This window comes from Thunnus thynnus, chromosome 11, assembly GCF_963924715.1.
Source record: "Thunnus thynnus chromosome 11, fThuThy2.1, whole genome shotgun sequence".
Lineage (NCBI taxonomy): Eukaryota > Metazoa > Chordata > Actinopteri > Scombriformes > Scombridae > Thunnus > Thunnus thynnus.
In genome coordinates, this window is record NC_089527.1 from 8238521 (window position 1) to 8263987 (window position 25467).

A 25467-nucleotide genomic window follows, 5' to 3' on the forward strand; every position below is an offset into this window, starting at 1 on the left:
AATGTAGCCTATTTCAACAAGCTGTTCAGTCAGAAAACTGGGATTTTTATATTTCCGTGATTGCAAAAAAATAATTTTCTTAAGATAACACTAACCTCACCTTCCCAATTGTTAGTTATAACACTTCAAAAGAAAACACCATTTAGGAGTGATCATTTCCACATGCGTCTAAAAAATAAAGGGGACACTGTCAGGTGGGGAAGCGGGAGTGGACCCAAATGCAGAGGCTGGAATGCAGACATGACGAAAATCTCCTTTAATGATGGATGGTCAAGTACAGGCAAACAGAGCTGAACAGAACTAGCAGACAAGACAACACAAATGATCCAACAAACACTCAACTCAAAACCAGACCTTAAATACAGACTAAACTAATCAGGGAATGGGAACAGGTGACGAGACACAAGGGCAGGCTGGGAGTGATTGACTGAGGGAAACACAGGAAGCAGGGCAGGGCTGACGAGACTGATACAGGGCAGGTGTGGGGAAGACACAGAGCAGGGCAGGTGAGGAGGAGTACATGAACACACAAGGGAAACACAGTAAAAAAAATAAAACCCAGAAAACACAATACTCTAATACAACCCACACCAACCTGTCCAAGAACCATCATGAACCTAAACTTAAGTGTACAACACACCAGGCTAAACAACAAAAGGCAGTCCAAACCCACCACCCAAATATAACAAGAAAACCCATATGAACCGAAGGACTAAACAGAAGTGCAAACCAGGAGACCCCAAATAACACAAGAACATAAAAAGACCAAAAAACACCCAAAGTCCAGGCAGGGTGTGACAGACACATTTGAAAATTAAATGTTTTAATCCGTAAAAACGTTGATTACAAAATGTTCAGTGCATGGAAAAAAACATATGACATTCACATTGCTTATCACCAATTCTTTGTAATTTCTTTGAGCTGTGGGTAGGTGATGAGAACATCAGGCTCTTTGAGAACTTCAAGAAACTGAGAGCAGTACTCTTCACCTTTACCAATCACCTGATCGATCAGGTCGATAATAGTTTGTTCTGGCTGTGATATATGCTTTAGTTTATCATATTGTCTCTCGTCGACGATTTCTTTTTGGTGCACAAGCTGCAGAATGTAGGAGTGATCTCTCCTCAGGCAGTCAATGATCTTCACTTTGTGCCTAGTGATCATTTTCCCAGCGGGACCCTGAAAGAAAGGAGCAAGTTTTGTTTATCAAACAAAAATGAATGGGTTTTTTGTTTTTTTTATTTGCTTTTGGGAAATTTTTACTTTTTGTTACTGTGGGACAAAGTCTTGGAGATCATATTTATGTTTCAGCATACAGTTTGTAGGCATGCACAAAGAGTTTTCCTGAATTTGTATCTGAAAACTACTTAAAGTCAATAAAGTGTGAATGAAGAGCTAGACTTAAGATGTTTCCTTACAAGATATGTTTAACTGTTAATATATAGCTTTGGTACTATTTGTTAGAAATTATACAGGAATTTGATTTTTTGTTTGTCCTCTTGGCTGGATTGATTTGTTTAAATTTAACCACAAGATGGTGCCATAGTGTGTGAAACAAACAAGGGTAACAATACAGGTGACACGGACGATGGCTTGATTACTGAATGATGTAATTATCCTATAGGAGGCCTTGTGTAATGTTTGAAAAGGTATAAAAAGTGGTTTTCTACCCATTATTCTGTTTGGTCCCTGATGAAGGTATGAGCTAAAACTTTGGGTTTCAATTCAGCATAATGCTGTTTGAGTACAGGCAGTTAAGAGTTTGAAGGCCACCAGCACCAGCATAAATGTGATGGGGTTGAGGTGCTTCTTCATTTAATAAGATTTAATAATTCCCCAAAAACCTTACTAACCTATCAATGTGCATCTTATTGTGTGAAGATTTCTGCCACTAGTGTGTGTGTGTGTGTGTATGTACTGTACCTGAGAGGAAGGCTGTCTCTTATCTACTGGCCCTGAAAGGAAAGCAGTGTTAAGATTCACTGTTTCCAGACAGAATTTTGTCTTTTAAAAGAATAGTTAACGTTTCAGAAAATATTCATTTTCTTGCAGAGAGGACTGACAGGTCCAGCCTGGAGCCGGCTAGTTTAGCTTTCAATAAACAGGAAACAGGGTGAAACAGTAACACCGTGAGGTTGCCAGGCAACCAGAAAAGCCAGGAAATAGTCCATCACATGACCGGCTTTAAAACCACAACCTGTTGTTTTTACACCTCAAGGGGACTTATGCTTTTTGTGGTTTCCTGTTATTTCTATACTGTGATGTCGGATGTCTATGTTAAACAGAGTCAAAGGCCAAAAACTGAACGTATGTAAAAATGCTTCCTGCAAGTCAAAAGCCAGGGCTCCTGTGTGAAGAATACCATGGCCTTTGTCAGACTATTGTTTGCTGATTACAGTTCCGCATTTAACACCTTGCAGCCCAACATATTACTTAACAAACTCAATCAACTCAATGTCAACCCTTATCATTAAGTAATACCATTCATTCCTTACCAACCACAAAAGCCCTTAACACCACCTAGGCTGAAATACCGGTATATCTGTATTCCATAGCTGTCCTTTTTGCCGTTGATCACGGCTATATATCATACTACGTGTGCACTTTTTCTAATGTAGATGAGCATGTGCAATTCATGGATGAATGTATTTGTTGTTGTTTATTGTTGTTTTGCTGTGATTTTATACTGCAGAAACTGTGATGTCCAAGGCCAGTTTCCCACTGGCACAATAAAGTCTGTCTAATCTTAGCCTGCTCTGATCGCTTCAGTTTCAGTGCTACTAGGGATGTCAGTTTCGGTTAATTTTGCTTTCAAGAAGTTCAGGGTTTTACCTGAATTTTTTTGAGACAAAGGTGGCAAAGATTGGAGAACGTTCATGGTGCAGTGTACGAAGCTTGCAGGTGCACCTTTAGAGTGTAATGTGTTTAAATGAAAAAAATCATGATTTGACAGACAAAAGAGTCCATAGGGATTTAAATTTTATACTAAGATATACAAAAAGATGAAAAATAAAGGTTGTAACAGTCTCTTGCTCTAGTATACTGTGTGTTAAACTATTCACTGGTGTCCTTATTCCACTTAAATAAAATATGAAATGTAACTGGCAGATAAGATAAATGGTCTGCAGCCTTTTTATTTGAAAAAGTTAACTGCATTAATTCATTCATTTAAAGCATCTTACAGTCTTCTGCCTATATGAGAATAACAACTAAGGAGGAGGCAGACTGCTCCACTGTGTTGTTATTAACGTCATATCTCCAGCAGTGGAGAGCAGCTTCTCTGCTACACTGTTAGCTCCGGGGAAAGCCATTGTTGTCCAACATGCTGAGCGGCCTCAGGGTTTTTGAGGTGAAACAGATTGAGCACCAAGTTGTTTTCCTCACCTCAGAGTTGGTTTAAGTTGTTTAATGCTGCAGTGTGTGTTGGTCTCATTTGTTACTGATCGCTGTTCTGCTCGGCTAATGTTAGTCTCTGAGTGACGGCGTACAAACTTCACAATATACGTCATGATGGTATCGCAAAGGTAATTATTTAGTCATTATATCAAAAAATGCTTGCAACTGCTGCCTGTTTTGAAGATGAACATCAAGATAACTCTAGTGTGCACGCTCTAGACTGTCTGGGTGCTGCACTGCCCTCGCCCTTGTTCGTTTTGTCAACATCACATGCCAGAATTTCCAACAAAGGTGGCTGCCACTAATACAACCCTCCATGTAGAAGTCTTACATTGATATTTTATCCATTCAAAAAGAATATCTGATGCTGTGAACATATAATTGTCTAGCCGTAAGAGGAGTGTGTACGCAAATTGATCTATAGACTGACATGCGTAACCGGTCTAACCGGCTAAGTTCACTGGCTGTTGGCTCCAGCTCCATATTAAACAGACAGACAAAAGTATCAATCTTCTCATTTTACTCTTGGCAAGAAAGCAAATAAGAGTATTTTCTAAAATGCTGACTGTTCCTTTAATGTTAAAAGCTTTGCTACATGACTGACTGAAACAATCACTAATTAATTACGTATAAATGTACAAACAGATCACCAGTATGAAGCTGACATAATCTTACCTGCACATGCATTTGCTGGTTTCACAGACACAGACAAATCTATGTCACCATCAATGTTGACATTTGTTATTTTGTCAGTACATATTACACTGTTACCCAGTGCGATCAGATCTGCTTTGGGAAACTGTCCAACAACGTTCCCTGAACAAAAAGAAAAATTAAAATCATATGTCAAAATATTTTCCTTCAACTCTAACCCAAACAAAAATAATCTTAAACAACAGTCATCTAATTTACTGAAGCCCAGCATTTAATTTTACACCTTTCATTTTATGATTTCATTCTACACAGAATACTTGAGAAATATTAATGCTTACCAGATGCCCTACTTCCTGGTTGACTCACTGTTTCAATCTTCATGGAGATGGATTTTGCTCTTGTATTTGTTATTTCTCTGGCGTTAACAATACTGCTATCATCAGCGAACACTGTTGGAGTGGCGGAGCCTGTAAAGATTAATGACAATCATCATAACTTGTTGCAGTGTCCTTCCGAGACTTTTATAACAAGCTGTAATAAAGGGAAGACCTGCATGTTAGGCTTAATTAAGGCCAAATGCAAGGTGATGTTCATTTACAGTTTGTGTAGCATAGACAACAATTGTGTGCAGGAATTTTACCTTGAGCACTTGGGTTAATAACCTGTTGCAGTTGCGTATAATGTGCTTGATGCTGCTTCAGAATCTCAAAGAAGCTCCGAGCTGTATCTTCTCCCTTTTGAAGTATTATTTTCAAAAGCACTCTCATCTTATCCGCTGCACTACTTTGCTTTTTGGCCTCTTTGAATTCGTTCATAGATAAAATATCCCCACACTGATCAAGGATGTAATCAGGGTCACTTGAAAGACACGTAACAAGTTTGTCCACTTTTGACTTCAGCGTGTCCATGATCTGCAATGAAACAGCAAATAATGATACTTAACAGAAAGTCAATTTCTGTCCAAAGTTCAAGGCCCTGGCAAGAGCCACGCCTATCCTGTGGATTTGTAAAAGGGCAGGTTCACAATTTTTCAAGTCTGGCGTAAAACAGCAGTCAGGAGTCCATATGAACACTGAAAGAGGTTAATTCCTCCTGTTTATACTGACTATTAAAAGTTCCCCTTCAAATGTGCTTTTAATATAAGTGATGGCGGCCAAAATACACAGTCATTTTGTGGAAAAATACATTTAATGTATATCCGAGGCTTATATGAGGCTTCAGCAGTCTGAGTTAGTCATATGAAGTGGATATCTGACACAGTTACAGTCTTTTTAGCATTAAATTCCCTCTTTTCCCTGTTGAGCTGCAGTGGAAGGATAGTAACAAAAACAGGGACTTTGGCCCTAAAAAGACTGTAATATTGAAAGATGTCTACTTGATTTGACTAATTCAGCATTTTATTACCTTCAAATAAATGCATTTTTGGATAGAAGGAGGCTTATGGATTTTACTCACATTCTGAAGTGCATTATGAAGGGATCTTCTAATGACCAGCATGAACCCATTTCAATGTTCATTTGGACACCTGACTGTTGTTTTAAGACAGACTTTTGTGAACAGACTTTTGATATTGTGAACGTTTCTCATAATTACTGTTTACAGTACAGTACAAAAGTCTGTAAAATATTGGACAAGGAAATAAAATATAGCCCAAGTCAAAGGTGAGGACTAGAATCACCTGAACACATGTGAATGTTTGGAGAATGTAACAAATTACTGCAGTTTTCCTGACAAAATACTTCTTGTGATGCTTTTACTTTCAACTGTTCAACTGTTCTAACGAACTATGTACTTTTCTTTAGGTAACAGATCAAATACGAAATTAACACTTTTAAATGCTGCTGGCATAAATGCACTAAATGAAAATGATCTTCAGTCACGGTATTAAAGGTATACATTCCCTCATGCAGATGCAAGCGAAAATGTTAAATCATCAGTAAACTAATACAAATGCGCAGTTTACGCGATAAACCATAGACCCACATCTGGAGAGAGAAAGGTAAAACAGCGGTTTCAAAAGTTTTTTTGTTTTTTTTTTCAAACCAATAGCGCACAAAGCCTACCTTTATTTGGTGTGATGTCGCGTAGAAAATGCAGGTTAAAAGAGAGAGGTTCGTTTCTGTTTTTTAGTAAAAAAGAAACCAAGAGCGCGCTGCTCGCCGCGTCTACACCTCTCTGCGAAGTTCAGTCAGATAACTCACTTCCTCATTTGTCTCTCTGGCACAGCGCCTCGTGTGTGGAAGTGTGTGGGAGTGTGTGTGTTTGTGACATTGTTGTATGTTGCCTTATAGCCTATCGTTGCTCAACGTGTGTCTGAACCCTCACAATTTATGAGCCTGCAGCCTCCTCACTACTGGTTCAAGCTGCTCTATTGAGGACGCCCATTCAGGGGGGCGTCCTCTTACCTTAAGGAGTTAACCAGAAGACTTCAGAGATGAGCACAAGCCAGTAGTCTTTGGAATGTATAAATATACAAACCAGTTTTATTTGGTTTTTACAAAAATGAGTATAACAAAATGTAAAAAGTACAATACAAAAACTTGAATGTAAAAGATAAAGAGAACAAAACCAATGCACTATACCAACCAAGGGTTGGTATAGTGCATTGCATCTAAAAAATAAAGGGGACAAATTTGAAAATTTTAACTCAATGATTTATTCTGGAAAAATGTTGATTACAAAATGCATAGTGCACGAAATTCTTTTTCATGAACTTTTCATGAGTGTAGTGGTGATCTCTCCTCAGGCAGTCAATGATCTTCACTTTGTGCTGAGTGATCATTTTCACCGCAGATCCTGCAAGAAAGGAGCAGGTTTTTTTTATGTGTAATGCAAACAAAGATAATGATGCAGGTTAAAAATGATGACTTGTTTACTGAATGATGTAATTATTCTATAGGAGGCCTTGTGTGATGTTTGAAAATTTAGAAAAAGTGGTTTTCTATCCATTATTTGTATTTGGTTCCTGATGAAGGTGTAAACTGAAACGCTGGGCCTTGATTCAGCATAATGCTGTTTAAGTACAGAGGAATTTGATGAAACAAGTTAAGAGTTCAAAGGCCACCAGCACCAGCCTAAATGTGATGGGGTTGAGGTACTTCTTCATTTAATGAGAAAATTCCCAAAAACCTAACTAACCTATCAATGTGCATCTTGTTGTGTAAGGATTTCTGCCACTATTGTGTGTGTGTGTGTGTGTGTGTGTGTGTGTGTGTGTACTGTACCATATATGAAGACATTGTCTCGTCCGCTGTCCCTGAAAGGAAAACAGTGTTAGGATTCACTGTTTCGAGACAGAATTTTGTCTTTTAAAAGAATAGTTTTACATTAAGGAAAATATCCACTTTCTTGCAGAGAAGACTTACACCACTCTCTTATCTGTTTTGTATAAACAGATAAACAGGAAACAAGGTGAAACAGTTAGCCTGGAGTCTTGTCAACACAGTTCCGCATTTAACACCTTGCAGCCCAACATATTACTTAACAAACTCAATCAACTCAATGTCAACCCTTATCATTAAGTAATACCATTCATTCCTTACCAACCACAAAAGCCCTTAACACCACCTAGGCTGAAATATGTGTATACCATAGCTGTCCTTCTTATTGTTGAACACTGTTACATATCATACTCTATGTGCGCACTTTTTCTAATGTAGATGGAAATGTGCACAATATGTCCCCTTCAAACAAATGAGATATAATGTGTAAATGTGTGAGATTTAGAGGTGCTAGTAGGCAGATTTTGTTACCTTCGGACGGAGCTGAGCTAGATATTTCCCCCTGTTCCCAATCTTCCGATTGGCTACTGGCTCCAGCTCCATATTAAACAGACAGACAAAAGTATCAATCTTCTCATTTGACTCTTGGCAAGACAGTAAATAAGGGTATTTCCTAAAATGCTGACTGTTCCTTTAATGTTAAAAGCTTTGCTACAAGATTGACTGAAACAATCACTCATTAATTATGTATAAATGTACAAACAGATCACCAGTATGAAGCTGACATAATCTTACCTGCACATGCATTTGGTGGTTTCACAGACACAGACAAATCTATGTCACCTTCAATGTTGACATTTGTTATTTTGTCAGCACATATTACACTGTTACTCTGTGCGACCAGATCTGCTTTGGGAAACTGTCCAACAACGTTCCCTGAACAAAAAGAAAAAAACATGTCGAAATCATATGTCAAAATATTTGTCTTCAACTCTAACCCAAACAAAAATAATCTTATACAACAGTCATTTAATTTACTGAAGCCAAGCAACTAATTTTACACCTTTCATTTTATGATTTAATTCTACACAGAATACTTGAGAAATATTAATGCTTACCAGATGCCCCACTTCCTGGTTGACTCACTGTTTCAATCTTCATGGAGATGGATTTTGCATTTGTATTTGTTATTTCCCTGGCGGTAACAACACTGCCACCATCAGCGGACTGTGTTGGAGTGGCAGAGCCTGTAAAGATTTAATGACAATCATCATAACTTGTTGCAGTGTCCTTCTGAACAGTGACTTTTATAACAAGCTGTAATAAAGAGAAGACCTGCACGTTAGGCTTAATTAAGGCCAAATGTAAGGTGATGCTCATTTACAGTTTGTGCAGCATAGACAACAACTGTGTGCAGGAATTTTACCTTGAGCACTTGGGTTAATAACCTGTTGCAGTTGTGGATAATGTGCTTGATGCTGCTTAAGAATCTCAAAGAAGCACCGAGCTGTATCTTCTCCCTTTTTGAAGTATTATTTTCAAAAGCACTCTCATCTTGTCCACTGCAATACTTTGCTTTTGTGTCTCTCTGAATTTGCTCCTAGATAAAATATCCCCACACTGATCAAGGATGTAATCAGGGTTACTTGAAAGCCACGTACCAAGTTTGTCCACGTTTGACTTCAGCTTGTCCATGATCTGCAATGAAACAGCAAATAATGATACTTAACAGAGAGTCAAGTCGTTCAAGGCCCTGGCAAGAGCCACGCCTATCCTGTGGATTTGTAAAAGGGCAGGTTCACAATTTTTCAAGTCTGTCTTTAAACAACAGTCAGGTGCCCATATGAACACTGAAAGAGGTTCATTCCTCCTGTTTGTACTGACTATTAAAAGTTCCCCTTCAAATGTGCTTTTAATATAAGTGATGGGGGCCAAATTACACAGTCATTTTGTGGAAAAATGCATTTAATGTTTATCTGAAGCTTATATGAGGCTTCAGCAGTCTGAGTTAGTCACATGGAGTGGATATCTGACACATTTACAGTCTTTTTAGCATTAAATTTCCCTGTTGAGCTGCAGTGGAAGTATAGTAACAAAAACATTGATTTTGGCCCTAAAAACACTGTAATATTGAATATAGATATCTACTTGATTTGACTAATTCAGCATTTTATTACCTTCAAATAAAATTTTAATACATATTTGGATAGAAGGAGGCTTATGGATTTTACTCACATTCTGAAGTGCATTATGCAGGGATCTTCTAATGACCAGCATGAACCCAGGCATAAAAATGCAGCCTAAGTCAAAAGGTGAGGACTAGAATCACCTGAATACCTTACTGAACACCTTCTTAACAACTGAATTCTGTAAATGTTTGGAGAATTTAACACGTCTGAGAATGTAAGAAATTACTACAGTTTTCTTGACAAAATACTTCTTGTGATGCTTTTACTTTCAGCTGTCCCAACGAACTATGTAGCCTACTTTTCTTTAGGTAACAAATCAAATACAAAATTAACACTTTTAAATACTGCTGGCATGAAAATGATCTTCAGTCACGGTATAAAAGGTAGCCTATACACTCTTTCATGCACATGCAAGCAAAAATGTTAAATCATCAGTAAACTAATACAACTGCGCAGTTTATGTGGTAAATCACAGACCCACATCTGGAGAGAGAAAGGTAAAACAGCGGTTTCAATAGTGTTTTGTTGTTTTTTTTTACAAACCGATAGCGCACAAAGCCTACCTTTATTTGGTGTGATTTCTCGTGGAAAATGCAGGTTAAAAAATCTTATAAAAAAGAGATTCGTTTCTGTTTTTTAGTAAAAAAAAAGAAACCAAAAGCGCGCTGCTCGCCGCGTCTAAACCTCTCTGCAAAGTTCAATCAGATAACTCACTTCCTCATTTGTCTCTCTGGTACAGCGCCTCGTAGGTGGGGTTGTGTGTGTGAGTGTGTGTGAGTGTGTGTGTTTGTGACATTATTGTATGTTGCCTTATAGCCTGTCGTTGCTCAACGTGTGTCCGAAACCTCACAACTTGAATTAACTGAATTTAAATGAGTATTTCCCGTATGAGCCTGCAGCCTCCTCACTGCTGGTTCAAGCTGCTGCATTACCGACAGCAACATAGTAGTTATAACGTATAGTCATTGTATGCTTAGGCACTGGTTCCAAACCTGAGGGTCAGGACCTTCCATAGAGTCGCCTGAAATATCTGACGGGTCTCAAGATGATTTACAAAATAAACATTAAAGAACGGTTTAAAAATACTGGTATTTCAAGTCTGTCTTAAAACAACAGTCAGGTGCCCAAATGAACACTGAACCAGGTTTTTCTTGCCATAATCATTCCTCTTGTTCACATGGACCATTAAGAGATCCCCTCATAATATACTTACAATGTAGGCGATGGGGGCCAAAATTAATTCTGTGCAAAAACGTATTTAAAGGTTTATCTGAAGTTAATTTGAAGCTTCAGCCATCCAAATTATGCTGTCTGAGGAACCACAAAGAGGGAATTTGATGCTAAAAAGACTGTAAATGTGGCAGATATTCACGTGAAATGACTAACTCAGACTGCTGAAGCCTCATATAAGCTTCAAATAAACTTTTAAATGCAAATTTGCACAAAATGACTGTGTGGACACACTGAATTTTGGCTCCCATCAGTTTAACTGAAAGCATGTTTGAAGGTGATCTTTTAATAGCCAGTATAAACAGGAGGAATAATTACAGCGAGGTAAAACCTCCCTCATTGTTCATTTGGGCACCTGACTGTTGTTTCAGGACAGACTTGAAAAATTGGGAACCTATCCTTTTAAGACAAAAATATTTCCGCTTAACAAGTTTTCTTTCAGATCATTGCTTTATATTGTGAAATATCAGATAGCCCAACCTCCACCCCCCTTTTCCGGTCTCTAAAGACTATTCAAATTAAAGAATGAGTTGAATCAGGAACACCCTGATGGAATATGAGTTATGGTGCAGTCATGAACCACAACATTCCCAGTTTATGTCCAGCCAGGAACCTTTGTCATCTCTCTACTGTCACTATCCAATAAAGGCAAGCTAAAAAAATAGGAAACTGCCAATTACCCTCGAGTAAATATGCCCTAGCTGCTCAGGTATAGTAATGTTAAATATAATGAATCAAATTTTATTAAATAATTCACTGTATTTAGATGGAGGAAGTGCATAATTGGAGATTTTAGACATGGTCCGACTATATGAGTTCTTCTGCATTTTGACTGCAGTAATGAAGAAGTTGAAGTAATAATCAGTATAACATAGTTTCATGTTCTGTACTATACGTAGTAAGCTAATAAAACATTGACAAGGTCAGTTTTTGCACTGAAATGTAATGAAATGATTCACTTCATGATAATATAAACAAACATGCTCAAACAAATATGCACAATCCAAATCAAACATTTTTAATATAACAAAGACATTCAGTCATGTTAAGTTAGCCATGGTAGTGTGTCCATTAAACTTCAGTGAACAACATACAGTTGTCTTTGCCACGTTGGAAGTGGACAAACAGGGCAACTGCAGAAAATATATATTATCAATATGAAATGTTTTTGGACAGTGTTGCAAAATGTGTTTATATTTCTGGTTAAAAGAGAGCAGTGAGGCAGGAGATAAGAGGTAAGACAGGCTGTTAAGCAAAGTGAGCATGAGACAGATTTGGCATGTAATGTTAAAGTCAAAATCAGCAACTTCATGCATGTTGTGAACTTTTCCACATACATAGCAGCTGAAAAGCAGACTGTGTGAACTCTAATGGTAGACATCGGGCTGTACACCAATCTTGTATTCAGCTTTAACATTAATAACATTTGAGAAACAAGGTGAATAAATCATTAGTCACAGATAGAACTGATGCTGTTGATTCATCAACTTCTGTGGACATGGAGGCTGTCAAAGTTTTTACTACAAAGGTGCATGTTTGCTTTTGACAAAAGTAGCATTACGCTCCAGTGTTACAGCCCTCCTTCCAGATGTCTGGTTCAGCTCGCTCATATCCACACCCGAATCTAAACTGGTCTCTCGACTCTCAACTGGCCTTCTTCTTCTCTGCTGCTCTGACACATTATAATGGATCTCAGCTGCAGGTTTGCCCTCCAGTGATACAAACCAGGCCCGAGGAGGCTGAGGTGAGGGGATTTTAGAAAGTTCTGCCAAGGCATGCACAGAGTGTCTGTTCCCCCTGATTTTATTTAATGTTCCTGGGACCGACACAGATTCTGGGAGGCCATATTGACTTCTGGATGTGTTGGACGTTGATGCCTGACAATCCTCTAAAATTCCAAGCTGGTCCTCAGTTTCTACTGCCTGGTTCTGGGTAGCAGAAGGACTTTTCGGCACAGTCTGGGTGAAGCTGTTTTTACTCTGCGGCTCTGTGGCAGCACTGTTTGAAGTCCCTGCTCGAGGCAGAGTGGCCGACTTACTCCACTGGGGCTGCTCTAGTTGCTCTTCCAAATGGAAGAATGCTGGAGCATGAAGAATGGCGACAGGTTGGTTGTAAAAGAACAAATTCTCTGTCAGAGATGCTGGAACTCTCATCTGATCTGCAGTCAAATCATTAGGTTCAGTGTTGAGGTCCAGCTCGGCACACTCAAGCGCAATGGCCACAGCATTGGGATTGGCAATTACATTTCCGTTATATATGGAAACAGCGGCATTGTGTCGGTTATCCCCTCTTTCTGTAAATGATTGGTTCAGTCCATCCTGTGAATGAGAGGTGATACCTGAAGATACTTCAAAGACTTCATCGTCGCATGTGGAGGTGGTTTGGTCTTTTCTTGTCACTGGTAGGATCATCTTTGCATTAGTTTCACTTGGGGAATTTCTGTAGACAAGACAAAAGATAAGCCTCAGACAGTGCCAGGTCAATGAAATGCAGCGCAACAGTTGATTAATTTGTCAGAAAGCTCATCCTGCATAGACCACATGATTAGGCAGTGAGAACAGAGACATTATAAACACATTAATTTGAACAAATAATTTATTTGCTTTTGTAATCACTGATGCTTTGTGTAATTTTTAACTGCCTGATTATTGAAGTGGTATTTAAAATACTCCACTCCCCATAGCTTTGAAAACGGGCTTTGGAAAGTTTGTAGCTTGCTCAGAGGGCAGCTTCAGACCGATTCACCACAAAAAAATACAAAAAACTAAACTCCTCAAATCACTCCTGCAACAAATCCCTGAATACACTACTTCTAGTGAAGCTTCAGAGCTACGAGGAGCTGAAACTATGACACTCGTCACATGATATAGATCATCATATTGCACAGCCCTACACAAAAGTTGTGTTATTAGCTTAATTAGGACCTATGCTATATATGATACGCAGATCAACAATGGAGAAAGGATTATGCTACAGGAGGAAGCTACAAACTTTTCAGAGCCACCGTTCAAGGCATGAGTATTTGATACTGAGAAGATTTTCAGTGGAATATTCCTTTAAGTAACTATTAATAATGCTAAATAGGCATATATAGATATATAGAGATATAGGGTGAAACAAAACCAGAAACTCTATCTTTAATTGTTATTCTAAGCGTTATTCTGATCTACCATATGAACATCCCCACAGTTTATACATAGACTTGTGTGAAATTAAAACCTTGTTACCTGCAGTAATACAATAATCCAACCATAAGACAGATGACAATAAAAAGCACTCCTCCAAAGAGGACCATCAGTAAAGATGAGTGGCGTAAGATGAAATCAATGGGGACGGCAAGTTCAAAGAAACCTACAGCAGATAGATGGTCAGAAGAAGAAGAAGATGTTTGAGGAGTAAGGTAAAACATGTATGCATTCAACAAGGTCAGTTTTGTATTAAATCACTCATCTTAAGGAAATTACTGCACCCATCATATTCAACGGATTGCCTTTTTTCCTTCTTATACTCACTTGATATTTTTTTCCATTGGCTTTGTGCAATTGATTTTTTAACCTTCAGCCTGAGTGATCCCATTATATGGTAGTTTTACAAGACCAATGTTTCTTTCATTCATAAAATTGCATTTGTAAAATGTTTTTTGATTAACATAACATAGCTGTTTTAATGCTGACTACGTTAAGGATGCCACACAAACACAAAGACTGTATTGTATTTATGGGTGAACACTTGCCTCTGGTGGATGGCAAAGGTGCTGCAATCCAGTAGCCAAGGTGAGGAGCTGTAAATGTCCACCTGAGTTTTCCATCAACCGACATCACTGTCCCTAGTCCCTTTCTCATCCATCCACCTAGGTTTGACAAACAACAGAACAAAGAAAGAATTGTTGTGCATACTTCCTTCCAAAGTCAGGTCAATGTTAACGGTTTCTAAACTCATAAAATGCTTTATGATATCTCTTTGTATCTCTTGAAATTTTTCTAAACCCAAAATGAACAAAAATGCAGTTTTGAGAATAGGAATGAATCAGCTAAATTCATCTGTGATCAATTTAGACTTTAAATTGAAACATACACCATTGTAAGCAGATGTATGAGGCCTCATCTGTCTACACCCTTGTCACATAAAGAAATGCTAAAATTGACATAAATGATAGAATATTGTTACGTATAAAAGGGGGTTATGAGGCAGTCAAACAATAAACATTACATGGACAAATAAAACTGTACAAAAGTAGACTGAAATATGGAGAAAAATCTGAAAACCAGTTCTTTCTGATGCATAGTGGCCCTGTAATGAATCCTACCTCCATGACGCATATCACATTTTTTGTTGGGACTGTGTCAGACAAGAGTTCATTAATCTCAACTTGCAGGAGGGGACAGTTACTTGCCCACTGCTTATCATGCTGCCAGTATTTCCCTCTCAATATTGTCTCCATCTACTTAATAAAATATGACACAGGAACCAAAGATAGGGGCAGGAGGTACATGTCATAAGACTTTTAGTCACAAGACTATCAAGAAAGAATTAGCTAGTGCATGATGAACTAAACATGGCAGTTAGCCTCCTTATCAAGGCTGAACAGACAGGCCCTATAACAGCTTTCTGTCAGAGGCATCTGACTGACAAGTTCATGACAATAATAAGACATGATGAGTGATTCGCCCAAAGCTCTGCATTTAAGTTAAAATCTGTCCTGCAGAGTCAAGACACACCTCCCTATGATTTTTTTTTTTTTCACTGAACATTAACTATAATAATATGACTTGATGCTGATGGCTGTATATACAGTATTAAAAATAAAGAAATGAACCACTGGGGTAAGAGTGCTGCCCAGGCCTTGGTCTCTTTTAATCTAATGGATGAAGTTTATTGTAAGTCAGAGAAAGTCAGTTAATAGTTAAACTCACAGGTCCTGACTGACTCTATGATTCATGTTCGACTGTGATAAAGGCCAATGGCTATATGTAGTTTAACCCTTTACACCATGTGCAATGATCATTCACAGCCTTTTTGATTCATATTGTGTCCTTTTTAAGATGTCACACCATAGGTGATAAGGGCATTTCTAAATGGGTTGTGTTTGTTGTTTCATTATCATTCTTTTTTTCTTTTTTTTTCAAAGTTTTTGAAAGTTTCAACTAGAAACCATACAATCATCATCACTTCCTTTCCCGACTCTATAAAAAACATGGTAGTTAATTGCATGTATGATAATGATTTCCACTCACCAGTGGTCTGGTTATATAACCATGCTGGAATAATGTTTGAAGTCTGAAGTCCACAGTTGTCAGGAAGAGTGAGGCTGATCTGTATGGGCCCACTGACGTTTAACTCTGTGTCTCTGAAGAAGAGTTGCACACTGACAGCCGCCACCGGACTCAATTCCACACTGACGTACCCTTGAAAAACAGGAGATTAATGCTTCAGAGAAGCCTAATGGTGTGTGCTCTGGGCAAATTAAATTCACACAGTTTTATCTTTTCGTGAATTACATTTTCATATATAAACACCTCAGCCACATGGTACCTACCAGTGAAACTGAAAATGTAGTTTGCAAGACAATGTTTAGTTCTGTTTGGATAATCTGGTCAATGTGTTATGAATCATAAGACTCTAAAGCTTAAACCAGTTTATTATAGCAATTATGTGTAGAATGTGTAAATATACATACAGTATACTGTGCAAATTCTTTAGGCACTTTAGATGTTTAGATTCTTATCCATCACGCAATACCATCAGGGAAGTGTATAATCAGTCCCAGATTTATTCTGCAGCATGAAAACAACCGCAAACATACAGCCAGAGTAATAAAGAACTATCTTCAGCGATAAGAAGAAAAAGTAGTCCTGTATGGATGGCCCCTGATCTCAACATCATGGAGTCAGTCTGAGATTACATGAAGAGACAGAAACAACTGAGACGCCTAAATCCACAGAAGAACTTTGGCAAATTCTCCAAGATGCAGGAACAACCAACGTGCCAAGTACCTTGAATTTTCAAATTTTGTTTGTAAAGAAATTAAACAATCCCAGTAAAAACTATTGCAGGCTGTGTGCTGCTTCCAGTCTATTCATCTGGTTCAGTGTGAATTTCTGTCCACAACAGACTTTTTTGTTCCAACCATTAGATGACACCAAAGAAAAAAACTTTTCAAATCCTACACAAAGTTAAAGCTGCATTAATTAAAATTTTAGACATTTACTAATGATCAGATGAATATCTGATATAAGTACTATCACTATCAATTGATCAATCACAGTGCTGCTTGCAGCACTTCTGTTGTTATTACAGTCCTTGTGTTCACACAGGTCCGTAACTCCACCACGCCCACCATCTAGCAGAGTTTATAAAGTGGCATGATTCAAACAGTTGCCAGACAGACTATTCAGCCAACAATGGGTGATCCTGCAGCTGCCACCAGCCAGACGGAAACCTAAACAGTGCCAGTTAAATCAAAAAGACCGCATTTCTTTGCACAAAGAGAGCGGGAGAGAGAAAGCACTAAAACAAGGATAAACATAGCTTTGGCGTTTGGGAGATGGACAGCCTTAAAAGAGGCCAAAGGACTGAAACTAGATGCCGATGCGGCATCCTCTGCTTGTCCTTCCTCTCCCTCTGCTAGCTCCACCTCGCTGTCTTCCAGCTCCTCTCCCCTAGAAGGGATCCAGAGGCTGGAGGGAGCCTCACCGGCCTCCTTCAACTCTCGGTCACTACATAAACACAAACACAACACAGACTTTTTCTCTTGTTACTTGACATATTACTAAGTAAATGCTGTAGTGGTAATCTGTTTTCAGTTCACTTCGGGCTTGGCACTATTTGTTGTAACCAGGCATCAGTAGTTTGGAAGGCGTAGGCTTAGGAAACAGGATGGGAGGGCTGAGGAGTAAGGAGTGGCTTAAGCTGAGTTTGTTTTGGAGTCTCTCTTACCCTCTAGCCGCCGGAAAAAAGGTAGTCATGGTTGCTTTGAAGTGATTGTGTAGTTTCTTCTCTACATACAAAATCTAAATGATTTTACTAGTACTTTTATTCATAGAAACTAAGAACAAGAATGTGTAATGAAATACAGGTTCCAAACTTCAGACAGACTGTAGAATAGATTGTGCAATATCCACTTTGTGGGAAAAGTCTACTACTCACTGCAATAAATATACTATGACCCAATATTAATTACTCTGAAGGCAGCTGTCAGTATATACACACCTGATTTACTGCTCATGATGCCCAAAGTGTTGAGAAAGCTGTCCTCTGACGGCAGCTTGGGGATGGTCAGGTAGGCCTTAAAAGAGGAGATATCACTGCTGTCTGTCAGATTCAGCAGGCTCTTGGGAAACTGGACAACAGGCCGCAATGAAGCATCTACAAATAATGCAAAATGAGGTAAATAACAGCTCAAATATACAGTGTGTGTGTAAAATAAACATATTTCCCCTAAAGTGCAGCTATCTTTGTCTGACACAATCTGTTTTCTATATGAATGCAGGTGCTCCATACAGACAGTCAGAGAGATAAAAATCAATAGAGGAAGAAAGAAACAATTATTAACAATGTGTACAGTACCAGATATTTTGCCAGTGATGAGGACAGAATCTTCAAACAGCCAGATGTTCCCTTGATTCAGGCCAAGTAGTGACATGGTCACTGATGAAAATACTACAGCAATGATAAAACAGGAAGGAGAAAGATGCAAAATTAGCTTTCAGTGCTTTATTTAAAAATTCTACTATTATTCCACTAGATGGCAGTGTTACATTATGTTTTGTCATGTTCCATAGAGAGGAGAAGTACGAGAATTCACATCCACAACAATAGCTCAACAATAGCTCAAGATTTAAGATTCAGTATATTATAATCAGCTCTAAATTTGGAGCTACTATTGGTGGCAGATGAGCTACAGAGTCAGAGGAAGACACACACTCCAGATGTGGGTTATAAAGTGATGCAAAATAGTTTTGCTTGGGTGCTGGTCACCTAATAAGGTGTAAAATGAAATGAGGTGGAGAAAGAATCACTGAAGTAGCCTATATGAAGCACAATATTTTCAATGAAAGCATCCTGAAAATAAATGCTGCGATCTGGTCTTCTGAGCAGATTTATTATTTTACTTCCTTACTCTTTTTATAATGTATTTTAATGTTTTAACTTAAATTCTCTCTTCTTTTCTTCTTCAAATTGTTAAGCACTTTGAGCTGCATTTTGTGCATGAAATGTGCTTTAAAAATAAGTTTCTTCTTATTTTTGTGAATGTGGCAAACACTGTACATGTGACAACATGTGTCAAACAAACACAGGAAGTATAACCACACTGCATGCAGCTCACAGAAATTGTAGCTATACAAATAATTTCTATAAACTATAAAATAATGTCAGTTAAACCCCAACTTACAGATCCACAGAGCAAGTTTCCTTCACAAGAAAGGTTCAGATGAAGTCTAGCACTGTTGCCACTCAATTTAGAAAATACATTTCAAGACTTTAATGATGCAACTAACCCATTTTTGAAGAGTGATGTATCATGTTCAAAATCAATAAAGATATGTGATACAAAAAAAACATTTCAGCAATAACAAGCTTCAGAACAGTCTATACTTGCTGACCTTGCCATAGTCATAGGAGCCGATGATGAATAAATAATGACACTGCCTGTCTTGTCTTTATTCATTTGATAAAGTTAATTAATTTTGGTGATTCACCTAAACAATGTCCATATTAAGCACATACTGTATACACATTAAATGGCCATCTTACTTGGTATTCTGCTGGTTTTACAGGGCAGCACTGTGTAAATGTAGCCATTCTTGCTGGCCACAACTGTGACAGGCAACCCAGTTTGGTAAGGTATGTGAAGAAAAACACCACCGTCCTCCCCAGTAAGAACTGTGTTGGTCCTGGTATAGTTGATGTAGACCTCCACCACTGCCTGGCTCAGGTACTGACGACTCAGCATGTCAACAACCTGGACCTTCAGATTAAAGGGAGAACCTGGGGAAAAATAAAGACTGGGTTAAGATGAATGTGTGGTCAGAGCAAGGGACTCACCAATCTGACCCATCGGAGCCATATCAGAGCCAAATGGGTATCAGACCAATGTGATCCACCTTGAATATGATCATTTCTGTTCTACTCTGTTCATTTGCTAGGGAGTGATGTGTAAATTTACAGTTACTACTCATCAAAAATTGCACTTGCTTGACAATAAATGTATCTTAGTAAAGTAAAGGCAGTGGTAGGATTTTATCGTCAAAGCAGAGGTGTTGCCAATGCAATTGGCAGGTAGCTAACATTACAAAAAATGGACTCAATACAGTTTTTCCAAAAGTCAGTTTTCTGGGCTTTGTGTCAGCAAGTCATGCAGTATGCAAGGTCAATAAAGGGGAGCGGTTCAGAAAATGAAGACTGATGTTACATCTAATTAACAACAAACTTTTGGCAAGTGGGGTAAATAAAAAACACTACAGAGGAGCTACCTTGTTTATCTGTTTTGGTTTATGAGAAAAAATAAGAAAAAAAAGACAAGGTTTTCATAAGTACTCGTTATCAGCCAATCCTGAGTTTAGAGAAAAAAATCTCATCAGCACATTCCTAATCAAGACAATGGTACTGCTTTTAGAGCTAATTTTGTGCGTGTTCACACATCTAATCTACAAGGAATGGTCAAGACACCTATCAATATAATGCTAATGATACTACAACACCATACACATTCTCAAAAAATACACCTCTCTGACACACGTTCAACAAAATGTAACATTATAGGCACCACAAAATTAGTATGTGTTGCTAGCTGGATTACATCACAAAGTTTTTTAAGGTGTTTCAGTTATTTGGCCAGCCTGTTTATGCAATACAGCCAAGAACTTTAATGTTTTAACAGAATGGAGGTGGCTGCAGTTCCAATTAACCCAGGTGGGGACACATTGACAACACAATGGGAAAACCAATTTGCAGAATCCCTCAAGGATATCAATCAGTTAATCCTGGCAGATTTTAAAGAGGTGGACACAAATACAAATGGTTAAGCTGGGCAATTAGTACAGCAAATCATGCATTCAAGACAACATTATGCTACATCAGCATGCAGACAGCTAAGAACAGTACAAATTTCCATGTGATTCTCTGGAGGGGAACCTACTCATTACATGATTTCTACCAGAGAATCTCATTTAAGACCTAATGATGATGTGACACCCTATCCACAAATCCAATTAGCCACTATCACACTGTGCACCAATACCCAATTGTAAGTTCATGACAACAAGACTTAATTTCTGAGAGGTATAGAATTGCATTACAATGAAGCAATGTTTAGTAATACATCACTATTTGCCCATATGAATAAATGTTGGACACGCACATCCCACCAAGAATCAATGCCTGACACAGGCAACTCATTAAAGCTGCATTAATCAATATTTTTTTATAGAAACAATTATATGAATCACTATGTATAATGTGGAAGGTGTTGCAAGGAGTGATGAACTTACAGAAGAATTATCACCCGACTCTGCAGTTCCCCTGGGCTCTCTGGAGTTCTTTTGCCTCATTTAGGTATTTTTTGGTTTTTAGACTACAAATTTACTTTGTTTTAGGGCGTTTTCAAACCTGTAGTTTGTTTGCTCTGGTCTGAATCAGTGGATGAGTTGGTAAATGTGGTCAGATGTGTCAGATGTGGTCAGGAGCAAGAATATAAACACAGGAAGAAGGTCCTCCGGTCAAATGCAACATTCTTTGTTGTGCTACATCCAGGTGCTAGCAACTGTTGATTTTGCTCAGCTGCATCCCAGTATGGAAAGGGTACCTAGCTGCAGGAGCCTTTTAGATAAAACTCACAGAGTATGCCTAGTTGTTGGGTCAGATCATGTTCCCACCACAAACGAATCACCCCAGAGTTCATTGGGACCACCTCATCTAAAGGGTCTCTGTAAAGTTGTTTTAGTTCACACTGAGCACAATTACTGTGTTCAGATCTACCCTTATGAATCACACCAAGAGGGAAAACGAACCAGAGTCCGATTCAATGGGACTAAAAACTGCAGATCTGAAAACACCCTAGTCCTCGTCAGTCTTATCAAACCTGTTTCTAGCTGCAGCAGGCAGTTGTTTTGAGTAAAAAACCTCTAATAAAGTGACTGTATACTACCTGCCAAGTACCAAACAGCAAACAGACAAAGTAGCAAAAGTTGGAGGTGACCAAACCAGTGCTAAAGGGAGAGTGAATGTTGTTATTTGTCTAGCAGATTGACACAGGACTCCAAATGAATGTTAATGTTGCTCTGTGTCTGCTGGATGTCTAAAAAGGCAACTGTGTGTTAACACATTCAACTTTTATATGGTGATAATATGTCAATGTTGTGTTTACAGCTTGTTCTGCTGCCCTCATATGGACAAAACTAATTTAATTTAGGTTTTAATTGTGAGATTTTGGAATTCGAGTTCAGCTTTCCAACCCCCCGCAATCAACTGGGTAAAAATGTGTCAATGTCTTGCTGTGAACAACCAATGACGGGTGTAGCTTTAGGTTAGAACAGCATATTTAAGAGAGAAATAAATCAAATGCATGATTCCACAGACCAGCTGGGAACATGTGAGCACAACCGCCCCATAATAAAGCATAATAAAGCCACTGAACAATGCTTCAAAGAGGCACCAAATGCACTGTGTACAGCTGCAAAACTCTGCTAGAATTTAGCAGCTCTAAGGTATCTTCCTTCACCTACTGATCTGGTATAAATACTCTCAACTGTAGTTAACTGTTCCTGTACAGAGTGGTCTGGGAAGTGAATTTCAGAAAACATCTCAGCAGATGCCTCATTATCAACTCTCCATAAGTGCAATATATCATAGTAATTTAGTGCTATAAGGCCATAAAAAGGTCCTTACTGCACTTTTTATTAGAAACTAAATGCTGCAACATCCTTATAGCAGCAATCTCACCAGTGATTATGTCATTTTTCCCCAGTGGAGACATTCTACACTGACAGAAGTAGTGGTTGAATTTGCAAGTGTGATTACTCATAATCCTGCTGCTAAAAGATCTGCCAAAGCTCTACTGAAAACTCATGAAGCCATGCCTCATGGTACCAGGTTCATACAACATTTCAGCAAGTGCCAAAGTCAGATCATCTCATATCAATACCCCTAACAATTCCCTTTGATCAGAGGCAGACACGTGCCTGGAGCTGCCAGGAATGCCTTTTAGCCACAGTGTGAAACAAACATCTTTGGCAGTGGTAGCAGCCTTGCTCAACCCACTGGGATACATACACCAGTGCAGATGGACAAGTGGATGCTTGTTTGGGAGAGGAAGTCTGTTCATGTGTGTTCTGCCACAGTGGCCAACACAACAGAAGGGGGTCACTATATCTGAAGTGGAGGTGTTTCATGCCAGATTACTATAATCTCCCCATTTGGCGAAATGAAGCACGCCACAAAGAGGTTTATGAAGTGGATTGAAATGGACCATCTGAGGCCACTGAGGCAGATGAGAAACAGATCCCATGTTGTGTGTGATATCGCTTGAATACTGTTATTATCACACACACGATAGCAAAAGAATGCATTTTCACTTAAGTGTTTACAAAAGCTCTCCATATCAATGTGTGCATATTTGTCTTTTTAAAATATTTTTCATTTATAACATGAGGAAGATATTAATCCTGATCAAACTCAAATTTAAAAGCTCCTTGCCCTAGAATTAAAGAGAGTAATTATTAGAACAGCAACTTATAATTACTGAAAATACCACGTCTCTGGCTAAAATGCATTTAAATTTGCTTTTGCTGACACATCAAGCAAATGTAGCTTTTCATCATTATCATTTCACCAAAGACCACAATGTTGCTCTATGATCAAAGTAAACCATGCTTGCTGGGGGACAGCAAATAATACAGTCTGACATGGCAAACAGGATGGAACAGAAACATGGTGATCGGTCATTTCTGTGAGACCACCAGGCAGCACAAACAGATGGTCCAACAGCGACTTATCTCTGGTAACCCCACCCACCCACTCACCCTCCTTAACAGAGCCTTGGGCATGCTTGTTTGTGTGTGAGTGTGTGTTGGAATTAGGCCATACATTCCACCGATGGAGGAAAACACAAATGCACCCTTTGATATGTGGGCCAAATCTGTTTTAAGCACAGGTCAGCGATATCAAATTGAACTGAGATTTGAAACAAAGGATGCAAACAACCACTGGCCGTGCTGTCAGAACTATAATCCTCCCCAGGGCCAAACAATTAAATCTATTGCTCCTACCATGCTAAAGGGGAAACAATAGAGATGTTCATCTTAGAATGGGAGAATCGACCATATAGTTTAAGAGAGGAGGTGATTCTGTTCATTTCTATTTCCACATTTTCTCTTTTTATGTAGTAGAAGTGAAAAGTAGGCAGTCATTCCCCTTGAGAGTTCACTCTGCACTGAAAGGACAGGAAGGCTGAGACGCAGAGGAGGTTTGGCAGGACACAGCACAAGCGAGCACGGAGGGGGTGGGGGGATGGGGATGGTACGACATCATGCTTGGGTACATTTCCAAGTGTTTTAGTCGACAACACAGACCGGAGGATCATGTGATGACAAAATGGTAATGTACTCCTACAGCAGCATGAATTAGTCATGAATCAGTTGATAAGTGAACAGGGTCACAAATCCCCCTTTCAGCTGTTCTCCACTGCTCTGCTGTAAACAAGAAGACATGTCATGAAAAAGCATCTCTGTGAGAGAGTGAGACAGACAGACAGGGCAGGAGAGCATATTTTCACTCTGTAAATTAAAACAGCTGGATACTTAATTTATATTAAAGAAGAAGAATCTGCTGTGATATTAAAGGCCTTTTGTGCAGCCACATTGACAAGTAATGCTAGCATATTTTTCGTCTTCACGATCATGTTAAAATCTTTATATATATATGTAATAATATTGTGGATAATGCACATATACATTGACAAGAAGCGGCCTTGTTGGTTGTTATGCAGTAAACAGGGACAGATGGAGAAACCGTTACTCATGAGGCGACAACAGCAAGCTCTCTCATCACTTATTACTCATGATCAGGTCAGTAGATTTGTGTGCAAATCCTGATACAGATGGTCTGGGCCGGCTAAATCAGGACATCTTAGTCTAAAATCTGTTCCTGTCCTACACTCTGATGGCTGGAATGAAGAGAACTGTCAAAAATACAAATATTAATCTTTATTCTCAAGCTTCAATGTCAATATTTGACTTTTACAAAACTTAATAATAGCCTACTAACATTTTAAGTTTAAATATTAAACATCAAACACAATAATTTGGCTGATATGAAGTGCTGCTGAAGTTCTGTGATACAGTGTGAAGACTATACAAACCTGGCGAAGGATGGAGGACTTGCTGTTGGTACTGAAAAGACTCTTGTTTCATGTTATCCCGGTTTGGAAAGTTCCCGTCATCGACATGCAGAGAGTGTCCGGTCGGAGTGAACTCTCCAGTCGCTTTGGCACTCTTGCATAAAATCAGCGCAGACAGCAGACAGATGAACAGGCGCATGACTTCACAGGAGATGCTGATCGGTGACCAGTGTGTCACTTTGAAAACCGAGTTTCACAGTTTCAAATTTCATCTACAACTTGAACTCGGTCATAGATGCGCACTCCATCCCCATCCTAACTACTGGTAGTGCACTCTCCAAACTGCGCAGGAAACTCCTCCCCTTTAAGCTACTTCGGGAGGCCCATAGATGCTCCATCCCTCTATCTATCTATCTATCTATCTATCTATCTATCTATCTAT

General features: G+C 38.8%; 2 protein-coding genes across 8 annotated transcripts; both read right to left on the bottom strand.

Moving 5' to 3' along the window:
* Positions 1-241: 241 nt before the first annotated feature.
* On the bottom strand, positions 242-10190 carry LOC137192395 (uncharacterized). Of its 7 annotated transcripts, XM_067603038.1 has the most exons (7): positions 10024-10182; positions 8933-8969; positions 8390-8518; positions 8067-8207; positions 7803-7868; positions 7275-7306; positions 6500-6846 (listed from the first exon to the last, which is right to left on the bottom strand). In XM_067603038.1, the coding sequence occupies exons 2-7, from the start codon at positions 8964-8966 to the stop codon at positions 6835-6837; spliced, it is 414 nt and encodes a 137-aa protein (XP_067459139.1). In that variant the 5' UTR covers positions 8967-8969; positions 10024-10182; the 3' UTR covers positions 6500-6834. The 7 variants fall into 7 exon arrangements, with proteins under 7 accessions (XP_067459136.1, XP_067459135.1, XP_067459134.1 ...); XM_067603035.1 differs by lacking the exons at positions 6500-6846; positions 7275-7306; positions 7803-7868; positions 8067-8207; positions 8390-8518 and adding exons at positions 242-1179; positions 1924-1955; positions 4072-4212; positions 4389-4517 and having other exon boundaries at positions 10024-10190; XM_067603034.1 differs by lacking the exons at positions 6500-6846; positions 7275-7306; positions 7803-7868 and adding exons at positions 242-1179; positions 1924-1955 and having other exon boundaries at positions 10024-10190.
* Positions 10191-11230: 1040 nt separating this feature from the next.
* On the bottom strand, positions 11231-25353 carry LOC137192396 (protein FAM171B-like). Its single transcript, XM_067603040.1, has 8 exons — positions 25047-25353; positions 19445-19678; positions 18257-18349; positions 17900-18055; positions 15925-16095; positions 14424-14540; positions 13918-14041; positions 11231-13129 (listed from the first exon to the last, which is right to left on the bottom strand). Exons 1-8 carry the CDS (start codon positions 25222-25224, stop codon positions 12211-12213), a joined length of 1992 nt encoding a protein of 663 aa, XP_067459141.1. The 5' UTR covers positions 25225-25353; the 3' UTR covers positions 11231-12210.
* Positions 25354-25467: the final 114 nt, after the last annotated feature.

What these genes read in the sequence shown, in the direction of transcription:
- LOC137192396 (XM_067603040.1), bottom strand. Translation starts at nt 25,224, where the DNA reads ATGCGCCTGTTCATCTGTCTGCTGTCTGCGCTGATTTTATGCAAGAGT. An exon ending in CATCACTGGCAAAATATCTG is followed by an intron (nt 18,056 to 18,256) that starts GTACTGTACACA and finishes CATTATTTGTAG; the next exon opens with ATGCTTCATTGCGGCCTGTT. An exon ending in CATCATGAGCAGTAAATCAG is followed by an intron (nt 16,096 to 17,899) that starts GTGTGTATATAC and finishes CTGTTTTTCAAG; the next exon opens with GGTACGTCAGTGTGGAATTG.
- LOC137192395 (XM_067603033.1), bottom strand. Translation starts at nt 4,958, where the DNA reads ATGGACACGCTGAAGTCAAAAGTGGACAAACTTGTTACGTGTCTTTCA. An exon ending in ACCAGGAAGTAGGGCATCTG is followed by an intron (nt 4,213 to 4,388) that starts GTAAGCATTAAT and finishes CTTTTTGTTCAG; the next exon opens with GGAACGTTGTTGGACAGTTT. An exon ending in ACCAGCAAATGCATGTGCAG is followed by an intron (nt 1,956 to 4,071) that starts GTAAGATTATGT and finishes CTTTCCTTTCAG; the next exon opens with GGCCAGTAGATAAGAGACAG.